The 12,346-nt window shown below is 45.8% G+C and overlaps 1 protein-coding gene and 1 non-coding gene across 2 annotated transcripts; both read left to right on the plus strand.

Annotated features, from left to right (window-relative positions):
* Window positions 1–385: 385 nt before the first annotated feature.
* Window positions 386–458, plus strand: Trnak-cuu (transfer RNA lysine (anticodon CUU)). The gene has a single exon. It is a non-coding gene; the product is annotated as a tRNA-Lys (tRNA).
* A 3,190-nt stretch (window positions 459–3,648) lies between these two features.
* On the plus strand, window positions 3,649–4,958 carry LOC145903355 (uncharacterized). The gene is made up of 3 exons (XM_082991432.1): window positions 3,649–3,856; window positions 3,963–4,185; window positions 4,294–4,958. The coding sequence occupies exons 1-3, from the start codon at window positions 3,717–3,719 to the stop codon at window positions 4,333–4,335; spliced, it is 405 nt and encodes a 134-aa protein (XP_082847558.1). The 5' UTR covers window positions 3,649–3,716; the 3' UTR covers window positions 4,336–4,958.
* The last annotated feature ends 7,388 nt before the right edge of the window (window positions 4,959–12,346 follow it).

Here is a 12,346-nt window from a genome sequence, read left to right on the forward strand (position 1 = left end):
GTGCCCGGACTTGACCTGGCAGAGCGAAGCGTCGTAAAGGTGGTCAGACGCAGGTGCGGCAAACAGAAAAAACGCCATCACTTGTGGAGGTGCTGACTTACACAGGACTTGTTTTTCCCAACCACTCGCTGCAATGCGAGATTGATGAGCTTTTAGTTTAATTAGTGGCCTACTGGGTCGCGCAGACCATTTTAGTTGCCGCACAAGAGTTAAGCTGGATTTAGACTCTTAAGTAGTCGTAAATCATTGACTGAAATTTTGAAGGTGTTTACGAATAAGAGTAAAATCCCAGCGATTCAATACATTATACGCAAAAAAATATGTGTGACTTACACGCATTGAACACTGACAGTTATTACGTGCTTTTTTACCCGTGGCACTCGTCGCCCGGCTAGCTCAGTCGGTAGAGCGTTGGACTCTTAATCCAACGGTCGTGGGTTCGAGCCCCACGTTGGGCGCACTTTTTCGTTCAATTTTCTTTCATAATTTTGCATTGCCACAAACGCAAAACAAATTTACAGTTTCAAATACACCATAAGTGCATACTTGGCAGTTTATTTATTATACCTATACACGGCACCATAATTTTCCCTTTTATTTTGAGCTCAAAAAATTGTCGCTTCTATACAGAAGCCTACACGACACACAAGCCCCTTTTTATCGTAAGTCTGGGTGATTCGGTCCACAATGAGCCCGACGACACAGTGGCGTCTTCTCACGGGTGGCACTCTCACTACACAATATATGTATATCATTATTTGGCGTCGAGCGCGGCGTGGTCAGCATTCCTACCATAAGGGCAGCCATTGTTATTGCGTGGGTTTCAAGATGATACGCCAGGGGTTGCGGCCTTTTACAGATCCACAGCACCTGGCTTCTGCGCAAAAAGACAGATCATGTTTTAATTACAGGCGCGGTTCCTTGTTTTGGCTTTGTCCACGCTCTTTGTACAATACGCGACGAAGTGCTGGGGCCAACGTACCCTTTGTACCAGGCAAGTTTACAGCAAGCGGCGTCGCAATGCCACAGACTGTTCAATAGCGTGACTGTGAAATTTATTGCGAACACCTGTCGAATAAAGCACCTCAGCTTAATAAACAACACCTGTTAACAGCATTTCTTTCAGCAACTTAAATAGTTTTAATAGCTGGGTTGGAAGAATTTACCTTTTAGCTTTTCCCCCGATATTATGGACTTGGTATTGAATGTTTGTCAGACAAACGACTCAATTCCTAAAACCCATTTGCGAAACGGCGCCAGGTCGGGAGGTTTGTTTTGTTGTCCAGGCCACATAGGCGCCAGTGTAATGCGTTTTGGTGAGCGTGTTACGTCTGTGGAGTATTTTCATCGAATTTAAGTCGGGACGAAAATGGTATCTCGCGTCTAATGGGCAGCAAAATAGATTTAACCGCCTATGTCTCTGTACAATTGACAACGATTATGTGGGTCATAAGCGACAGAAGATGAATGGGTTCGCCAATTCCAGTTAAAGTCTCGACTAAAAACACAAAAAAACTTTATACAGCATAATGTTCACAAAGTGTTGCCACAAATATAGTAATACTGCGCCGTGCGTGCTGCAAAAAAATTGTAGTAAACAAAGTTGTTTGTCAGACTAGGGTATTTGCAACGGAAGACTGTCTCGCATTGTCTGATCCGGGTATGTTTACTTTGGCTGGCACCCCCCTGTCAGATTTAGCACTTCCACTTCCATGCCAACTTTCACGTGCAAGTGTTGTTCGTTATTCCGCACCAAGGGTTACCGCCTTTGAATGCGCGTATTGTAAACGCCAAGTTCACTTCCTCTTGGCGCTGTAAACAATAGGTGTTATGTTTTGCTTAGAGCACACTGTTTGTTGTACCGCTGTTTGCTGCTCCAAGGTAACCGTAGCAGTCACTTCCTAGAATCGTACATTATACATATCGGTGGATCTTGTTGTATGTTGGTAAATAATGGACATAATGCAAAAAAAATTATCTGCATACAATGCAGAAGTATATGGTGACTGTTGAACACCAGCAGAAAACATGCTCTGTATTATTGCGCTTGTTTCAAATCCTGTGATAAACACGCGGTTTATATTAAAACGCCCGTCGATATTAATTCGTTCGTGCATCAAAGCATATCCGGACGCGCATAGGAAGTTTTACTATTGAGCTGCGGAATTAATTTCGTCGCCTTGTCGGAGCATCATCCATAACTAGATTAGCGCGGATGGGCGCTTGCCGGCTCAACGCCTTTGTGTCTCTGATAAGGCATCGCAAGCTTTCCACATCCTATCCCGAATGCGACGCAGTCCAAGCGTGAATCCCGTTTGCCACAAAACCCCCTTTGCTTCATGTCTGTCGTGTACACATGCAACAGTATAGAGTAGAAGCCACGACAAGGGCGCAATTACGCGGGTTTTACAAGCGTCCCGGAGCAGAGCGGCGGAAGACGCCGGCGTTTTAGACCCCATGTGAATTGCTGTTTCCTTGCGTTTCCAGGCAATAAAACTGTCTCTAAGTTACGTGTGTGCTTATGGGAAAAGGCGGCGGTTATTGCGCAAGGTGACGATGTAAACGCTTCCGGTGCGGTCCCTTATGCAACGGGCGTCCGTTCATTGCGTTGTAAAATTGCAACCGAAATTGGGGGCGTGCCCTTCGCTGTGCATATCAATTACGGTCGCGTAATAATTTACGTTGTTACCTGGCATCCGTCGTACCATCTTGTAAACCTCCATATGCCGCTTACCGCAGAATGCACCCTGTCACACTTGTGCATATGTCGAGTCTTCCGGTCGAAAGTAACATGTAATTTTGGTTTGCGGAAAGCGGAATGAACATGTTTTGCACTGGTTTCTTCTGCTCATACAGAGTTGCCCTTGAAAAAATATCAGCGCCTGTTAGTCATGTTTTTCCGTGATATAAAAGTGTTTAAGTCACAACCAACGCAACATCTCAAGTATGGTCTTTACGTTTGATCAATATTTAATCGAAACCCTTTGCGTGATACGAAACTACTTGCAAGCCAAGCTGCATTGCAAAAGTTTCAGAGTAGTCATGTGGCCGGGCAAGTTTGGTGGCTGGTTTGCGGTACAACAGTTGTTTCGTTTGTAGTTTTGCAACGTTTGACAGCAAGGCGTATCAATGGTACGCCGACTATTGATTTAAAACACTGAGTTACAAGGGTTTCAGGGATTTGCGCGTGCAAATCTGGAATATACAGCTCGCAACACTCTTTGATTGGGCCGCGAGGACACGCCTGACAAAAATCGCTATACAAACAACATTGCGATGACACAATATTACAAGATAGCGACAGCGCGGTCTGACTGGCGGCGCTTTGATCGCGTCGAACAACAGAGAAAGCCCGCCTAATTTACAACGACTGTTGCTATTTTAATTGGCTGTAAAAGCGAAATAACCGAAAGAAAAGCGGATTGCGGCAATAAGCGCGCGCGACTTCTCTGTGTTCTGTAGCGACCGCGACGCGTAATTCCTTCGGGATTATGACGTCCGCAAAGCCGATTTGTGTGACGTAACAATCGGGGAAGGTGAAGCGCCGGGGAAAAAGTGAGAGGCGAGCGAGAGAGTGTGCGGATCGATTTGCGAGGTAAGCGAAAAAGGGGCACAGCATCTTGGCAGTTTAAAAGCACTGGCCAAGGGAGTGTCAGTCATACAACCGTTTCACCGGTACAGCGATAAGATACAACGTGAATACGGCATATAGCAAAATGGTGAAAGCTAGCCCATCAAAGGACTTTGCAAGGCACATTTCGTGCAAGAATCTTAACCTCGTTGCCGAGGCCAAGTTAAAGGAAACGACGACTTCCCCAAACCATATCAGAAAACTCAAAGAAAAGAATGAATTACGGTGAGTACTTCATATGTAAAATTATGATTTTTTGTATGCAATATTTGAAACTAAACAAAACGTAAACACTTTCTTGCAATGTTTTAAACGTTATTTTCTCACGCAGAACTCTGTATCGTCAACTGAAAGACGTCATCCCGTCGTGCAAATCAAAGCCAGTTTCGAGTCTCGACATTGTCCTTCGTGCTGTGGATTATATCAATGAGTTGCACAGCATGCTTGAAGAGCAGCCGGTATCCAATGACAACACGCGGGACCAGCCGAGGCAGTATAAGCAGATGGCCGCCGAGAACGCAAGAAACCTTTCGATTCAGGACATCACGAATGTGGTAAGTTTCCTCTTATCGTGAATAGCATTTAACACAAGCTCCCCTGAATGTGTCGTAATGCTGATATTCTGTCGCAGCTATCTAACCACCTTATCTGTTTGCTTACAGACAACATGCACTGAAATCAGAACGACGCCCCGAGTCGGCTGATCCGATACCGCAGCCACAGCAACGGCGGCTTCACGTCGTCACAATGCGACTTTTATTACGTCACAATACAACGGATAGCGTTCGGTTTGGAAGAGTTGTGGACGAATCTCGCTCGCTGCAGGGAGCCAAGATCAAACACCAGTGGAGTAAAATGACGTCAAGAGTGACGTAGTCGATGACGTGCATTCGTATGTGCCTTAAACGGACAAAGCCTTGTGCTGCAGCGTGCTGTAGCCAGGCAAGCGCCTTCAGTAGAATAATTTTGTATCTGTGCATCTTGTATTTACTTGTGGCTTTAATTAGTCAAAAGGGCCAAATATTTCGCATTCCGATCAAACTGCAATTTATCAAGCCTTAATTTCGCCTTGTGTACATTTTCATTTGTTTTCAGTGCTCAAGCAATTATTGACACCGTCTTCCATGTTATTCTCTGTCCTATTGTCGCGGCCTTCTCGAACACAGACCTCAGTGTCTTACATGTAGAGCCTTCCACTTTTGTATAGTTTTGTACATACTCCTTGTTTGTTGCTCGCGTATCCCGTAAGACATTCACCGTCTTGTGCCTTAAACCACGCGAATGCTAACACGTACATTCGCCCTTATGCAAATAAACCATTGCATTCCCGAAACTCTGTCGTATCTTTACCCCCTCTTACTGCTCGAAAGACGTGGCTGAGACAGACAAACAGGACAGGCGGCTGTTGCTGGGCGAAAGGGCCGTGGTCGATTTGTTGGGAGGCGTTTAATTGAGCATGTCGGAAAACAGAGCCGGTATGCACAGGCGACTGGGCGATTTTGAGGGTACACGTTTCGCTGCTATGAAATTGCTGAGTGTCGATAGACGGGCAAAGTTAACGCGGGAGGCCACGCCGGAACCGCTCCGAAATTCCGCGGCATGTGTGCTTAGGATCAGGCCTGCAAAAACACGCAGTGTGTTAATGGCTTTCCAACTTGGCCTGCTTGTTTCTCCAAGAAGTCTGGCAATTGGCACAGGATGGTCTTACACAAACAACCTTAATTGGGTAACAGCATTAGGTCTGTGTAATGGCGCGTGATTAATGAAGGTTGCACGGGTTGGCGCAAAATGCCGTGTTTGTTTGTGCCGACAACCTTTAACAGGCATCCACACTTGCATCCACACGTTAACAATTAGCAAGTAAATATGTCAAGAATGCAAGTTTCGCGGCAAGGGAAAATGCTCGACTCTGTTTTCAAATCTATTTATGTTTTAAACTCAAGGTGCGAGTGATTCGATGGATAAGACGTGGACGTTGCCACCAAAAAGAACTCGCAAAACTTTTTCTTTCTGTCGCAATCATTCGATTAACGACACTGTCTTCAAACACTTATACATGAGCAGGGTAGTTGGGTGCAACCGTGCGCATTCAATCAAAATGAAGAGTTTCTTTAATTGTTGCGAATCAATCATCAATTTTTCGCGCTTGAAAACCTGCAAGCCCAAGCGACCATCAATCAACTGCATCCAATAGAAATCATAAACCTAAAGCCAAAAGTGCTTTGCCAAACAATACAACATTTAAGCACAAAAGAAAAGCGTCGAAAGCGTCCCGTTGCTTATTGATTTCCTTACCCAGCTTGATCACAAGATCGCCGCATGGTGTCCTGTGCGAGTTCAGGCGAGTTCATTGTCCACTGGTATTGGCCAGGGCCCAAAGCCTTCTATGACCATCAGGGATAAATCCTGTTCGTAATTGGGCGCCCGGTAATTCCGCGGCGCCCCCAGGTCACCGCCTTTTATTAGCGACGCGGAAGAGTGTGGGAACTGACCGTTTCCTATCGTAAAACGGTGCGGGGTTAACAGGTTTATGACCGCGCGATTTTGCATCTGCCGCGTGACGGACCTTGCCCGGTGTATTGCGTTATAGAGTTCGCTTCGAGGAAGTCGAACGACGTGTTCTCGGCGACGAGAATTTTATTACGCGCCTGCGTGTACCGCCGACAAAAAACGCCAATATCGGAAGCAGGGATACCATAAAATTGCGTTTGACCTCATGCTGCCCGACAAACAAAACGGTGATGTCAAGCTTAAAACAGGTTGTTGTAAAATCGTGACTTAAAAACACACACATCGCACATAAACAAACCTATAACGTAAGGTAGAGGGGCAAGAGGTTTCCAAAATATGTGGTGTTACAGCAACAACATGGTTAAGTGGTAATATTGAGATGAGCGTAACACCCCGCCAAATAAACAGTGATTAAGGCGGGCGGCTAAACTGATCCCACGTAGCTTTGGTTCCCATTCGTCCAACATCTGCCTATTCGTGACTCTGTGTAAAGGCGGCAATCGTTTGTACAGGTCGCTGTAATATTTACGCCTCTAATCTATTATGGGTCCAAACGCGTGTGCGTTTTATTGTGCAGGCAAACCAGCGAAATGGCGAAATACAAGATTTCGGGGTCTTTTTTTACATCGTCAAGATTCTAAGGAGAAGCAAACAAAATAGCGATTCACGAATTATTTGTAATTAGATCTTGTTGTGAAAGTAAAGTATTGAAAAGTTTCATGTTTCACTAATTATTGGATTGCTGCTTTAAATAAGAATATAACTAATTAACATTTAAAAAATATTTATATTTCGTAAATGTTCAATCGAAACAACACGACGCACATAAATAATCGGTCGAAGTTATAAAAATCACAGGTGCGAAATGACGGTAATCGATTTCCAGTTTAAGCAGACTCGCGTTATTTGCTTCTAATCACACCAAGTGCGGTTCCCACGCGTCCAACATCTGCCAGGTTACAGATGATAGTGGCGTGAAATAATTTTTAACAGAAAGAGCGCGATTTTGCCATGGCAAATAAGGAGCTGAACCTCCAAAAGAGCGACGACCGTTTCCCGCTGAAATATCGTTCGAAATTGGTCCCCGCGGAGCCCCGAAGACCAAGGCCGACAGGTGTCGGCTCCGTTCCCACGCCCGGCGACATTTACGTCGCCCCTAGGGGCTCGGTTGCCTAAAATACACTCCAGTGACGTTTCGCGAACCTTTTTGTGTAAAGCCCAGCTAATTGTCGTCAGCTGCCCTTAAATCGCGATAATCGAGACTACGGATGTCTTGTCTGAGAAATTCAACCCACGGGGAATAGGGATTTTGGCGTATCGCCTTGTCTTCCCCCTTCCAACTTTGATGCCTGGCTATTTCGCGTTGATGAAAGTCCGGTACGGCATTTCACGTTTTCCCCTGCGCGTCGTTGAAACGAATCAATGGGATACGGTGTAGTGTGCGGTGTTTGTTCGTTTGAAGCATCCGCGCTTCCACCGGAAAATGAAAGTTTATTACTTCCAGAGACTGATGTCCGGTGTTGCGTAAGAAGATGTGATTGGTGGTTGGGCGGGAGGACCTTAACGTGGGCTCCCATAATTTTAACAATAAAATATCGTATAATAGGAGAATATAACAAGTGTTCAACCCTAAATAGTACTAAAATATTTTGGGTGGATTTTTAATATTTTTCTTTTGAATTTTGTATCGCTTTGCAAAAAAATAGGTCGGTCATTTCATTTGTACTTCTTGTTCATAAAAGACAATATGGATTTTGACCACACTGAGAAGAACATTATCAAACAAAATTAATAAACATTATTTCATGAATTGAACTTGAAGCGATTTCGCATTAGAACGTTGCGATATCTCTAAGCAACAAATCGTAACCTCCCATCTCGCTGATACCGCTGAACTCTGGGCACACAGATTAGGAATCCTGCGAAGCTAAGCGAGATTGTAGGCCTTTGCGTCACGCGAGGCCTCAAAGCTCACCTAAAACGCACGGGATCTTTAACAAGCGCGTCGCGCTCACGAAAACAAACAATCCCGGAGGCTGCCACGCGACTAGGAGAGTGCGTTTCCCATCCGCCCTGCAGCTGCCGCTTTCCGCTGCGCAGTGTTCGTTCCCACGCTTGTCGGCGGCATTGTACTTCCAACCGGTGCGTTATCGCCGTTTGTTTGATTGATTCGTGCCTTTTCTGTCATAATGTTGACTGCTGCGCCTGAGACAGGTTTATTTTAGGTGTGAGAGGTCGCTGTAATTCGCAACAGGGAACCGCCTTAAATGGCCAAGGTCGTGGCGACGTCCTCGAAAACATTGAAGCTGCATTGGTTTTGCAAACTCCACAAGCACGCAAACAGACAAAACAACGACCACCGTCCTTGTGAAAAACACAAAATTTCAATACATGCGATATCGATTGCAAACTACTGAGATTATCGTGGAGGAGATATTCAATGCTGTGAAAGTTAATCTTGCTGCTCACTTTCCATTTGCAAAACAAATTTCTAGACGAAGGGAGATTAGTATAATCGCATCGGTCATACGATAAACACCCTTCGGTTAATATACATCCCCGGAGGGCGGGCGGTGCGTCAATCAAACGTGTTTGTTGATTCAAGCGGGAGTTCACACGGTTTGTGTTTGAGAACATCGGGGCGGTTCCCTTGATTCTTCAATCGATACGACGCACCGTTAATCAATCGCCCGACTCTTGTAATCCGCGACTGAAAGTCGTTTTCGCGTGCAGCCAATCGCCTTACGAAGAGGCCGTCGCCCGTCGAGCTCGTACAACAAACATGCGACTTGAGATTAGCGCTTAATCAGCTAATAAACACAACGGTTACGTGGCGAATTACCGCAAAACGTCTCGACCGGTGAGTTTTCACCAGCGAGTAACAAATAAGCGAAAGGCGAATTTCCCACCCGAGTCCCACCTGCCAGTATTGTTCGTTCCCACGCCTCCGTGGCCTTGTGGGTCCGAGGCGCTGGTGCTTGCGTGGGGATCAGAGGTCCCTGTGGGGTTAATTATTGTCGCGTACCGCGGGGAACGTTTATGCCGCGTTGTCGGGTTTATTCCCAAACTTCCAATTTCGAACAAGTTTGTGAAATTTCAGTAAACAATGTTTTTGACAAAATTGCCTTTTTTACATACAATTACGCGCTATCAAGGCAACTCTAACCAAAATCACTATTACTGAAAATTACCGAAAACCGTTCGAAACTAATTTAAATTTATACACAAGTGTTTGGTTGGGCGTAAACAGAATGAAATCAATTTCGTCAAACCCAACCCATCGGTTCCAGACCATGTTATTGCTAAGTTGAAATATTTTCAAAACACCATTAACTATTCAGGATGCGTCCGAATGTTTTATATTCATAAATATGAATGAGTGTTGTGATTTCTCACGACCAACAAACGACCCTCATGCATAGTTTATGACGGTGGGAACTCTTCCCAATCATTCCCCAGGGGGGCAGTTGCCGATTGACAAATTCTTGCTGGTCACGCAGTCTGTTGCGTTTGTGTAAGTCTGTTCTCTGTTGCTATGTAACGTTCTTGTCGCCAGAACAAAATTTACACAGCGGTAAGATTCCATCTTGGAATTTGTCAAGTATGGAGTGCAACTTTCGACTTGCTAGTATGTAATAAACCACATCAACAAGTTGCAAGTGATTGAGAAGTTTGTGTCGCACGATAGACGAACTTGTTTGTATAAAGAGTGATCAACACGACCTTACGTAAACGTGCTGCTATAGGAAGTTTCAACATCGTTTACGATTCATTAAAACACACATTTTTAAATAGGAACATGACAGAGTTCCCGTTGCGGACAACCCTAAACCGCATACGTGGCTTAGGAACATGACATTCCCCTTACTTTACATGAAGTTTGTTTCCTGTTGGGCCTGACAGGGTAACACGATTACCGTTATACATACCAGCTACAGGCGCGGCCGCCATTCGTCATGCAACCAATAGAAACTGTAGGAATCGGTTAAACACATCCGAACTCGATATAACTCATTCACTGAGTTTCTCTTTCAAACATGCGCGGTACGGTATTTCCGTCACGTAAAAATGCCAAAGGAGGCATGTTTCACCCTGTGTGCAGAACACAGAACAGGCTGTGGTGTTTCTTGTTACTACAGCTGCGTTTACAGGTTTTTTTGCCTGGCGATGTGGAGGGCGGTATGTCGCCGACAGAGTTGTGTGAAGATAAGGCGGTGCCTGTAGTTTGATGCCAAAATACACTCTTCCCAGAAGTGGTGCTGCAAGTCAACTTTGATCTTGCCAGGGAAGTGGTGACGTATAAGTAATAAACTTTTGTGTGCTCGAACACACCTATACCATGGTGTGCCAGAAAACCCATTGGCAGGGCAGAGTAAAATAGTACCAGTATACGCACATATTTTCTATAATCTGTCCTGGCACAGTTAACGTGACTTTTATTGTCCGATGTTTCACCAACTATACAGCTAGGCTTCATCGGGGTATATACGCACAGCTCAATCAATTAGCTTAGGGGTCCACCGAAGGCGAGTATAATAAACAAGCATCGCAAACCCCATTAAAATGCATTGCGATTTTTTCCCTCGCATAACTAAATTTCCGGCCCGAGCAAACAGCCAGCTTCCCACCCAGTCCGGGACACCACAGTGCGTCGCGGCCCTCACGAATGGATAAACAACAGCCCGCGCTATACGCATTCCGGCAACATTTTCACACACGCGCACCATCTGCCACCGTTGATCTCCGTCACGTGACCGCGTCTGCTGAGGTGAAGTTGTTCTTTTTGGGGTTTAACGAGCGCCGACAACTTTCCCACACACCTCGCAGCCGGCCCCGAAATACCGGATTGTTGTTTGTGATAAATCGGCATCGTAATATTGTCTTGGGTTATCTATACGTCTGACCTCGGGACGCTGGGTGGAAGAAATGACTTTCCATAAGCTTGTCTTACACATTGTGGTGTGTTTCATCGCCGTTACTGAAGTATGGATAATGTTGTTTTAAAAACACAAACGCCGTTGCCTATGATGCACACATTAAGACAATTTCGCTTCAATATACGATTTTTAAAGTTAAATATGAGAATATAATCATGACGATTCTTCCTGATTCCACGGGTTCCGTCCAAAGAAAAATCAACAATTATTTTCTTCGCACAAATTGAAATACCGGTTGCGGGTATTTGAATGAACAGTTGTGACACAACACATGTCAAGGTGATGCAGCTCAACGGATTACGACTGTCGGCGCACACAAACATGCCCACCAACGAGCAGGGCATGCAACAGTTATTTTCAGACGCGGTAACGGCACGGAGAAACCGATAGGTAGGTGATGAATTGAGAGTTCGCCTAACAGTTCTTGTAATCCGGTCGGGTTTGTGCTTATTATTTGACAATTACAAGTGACATAATGATTCGATCACTCCACTGTGCCACCCGAGGAGAAATAGGAGAACTCTCCCTCGTTTTGTTTCTTCTATTTCTCCGGCGTCGAGCAGCTCTCGGCGAAAGGCGAAACGTCAGGGCGGTGTTTGCGCACAGGTGTGCAAGGGCGCCTGGCAGTCTGGCGTCGGCCCGGGCCCATCCCAGTGTGTTTGTTTCCCCGGGCCGCTACGGATGCCCGACGCTGCGCCGCGCCGGATTAAAGCTAAACTCTCAGTTGAGTTTGACCGTTGATGGATCGACTCCGAGCGTGGTCTCCTGTACGTTGGCAGATTTACGAACGGCCACGCGGGCATTTCGTAGCCTCAGCTGCGACAACTCGGGGCGTGCTAGTCGCAGGTGGGCGGCCGTATGTTTAACGAGGCCAAAGCGGTGCGCCAATCACCGGACAATTAACCCTCGCATGTTCTAGCGGCAGCGTATATTGCCATGGTAATGGCAGGTGAAAGTCAAATAAGGCGTTTGTATGCACGTGGCGTACATTGTAATTACGCAATTACTGTTGGAACGCTTTACCTGTTTATGCCATTCGGACATTTGTTGTTCGAGGGAATGCGTAATCGAAAACGCATTCGGATTGTTTCGCCCTCCCTGAAATACAGTACGATCGACTTGGCTGCGTTTTAGCGACATCCGCGTAGGTGGGCAGCTGATTGGTGTGAATGCGGCAATCTCGGCTGCCCTTTGAAAGTCAAGCGGCCGCGACTGCCCCTACGTATGATACACACAAGTGGCATCCTTACTTTAAGGGTATGTCGTA

Source organism: Ascidia mentula, chromosome 5 (assembly GCF_947561715.1).
Source record: "Ascidia mentula chromosome 5, kaAscMent1.1, whole genome shotgun sequence".
In the NCBI taxonomy this organism is placed as follows: Eukaryota; Metazoa; Chordata; class Ascidiacea; order Phlebobranchia; family Ascidiidae; genus Ascidia; species Ascidia mentula.

Excerpts from the sequence above, each read along its gene's own strand:
- LOC145903355 (XM_082991432.1), top strand. The coding sequence starts at position 3,717 with ATGGTGAAAGCTAGCCCATCAAAGGACTTTGCAAGGCACATTTCGTGC. Across the intron at positions 3,857-3,962 it reads AAAGAAAAGAATGAATTACG|AACTCTGTATCGTCAACTGA; the intron begins GTGAGTACTTCA and ends TTTCTCACGCAG. Across the intron at positions 4,186-4,293 it reads TTCAGGACATCACGAATGTG|ACAACATGCACTGAAATCAG; the intron begins GTAAGTTTCCTC and ends GTTTGCTTACAG.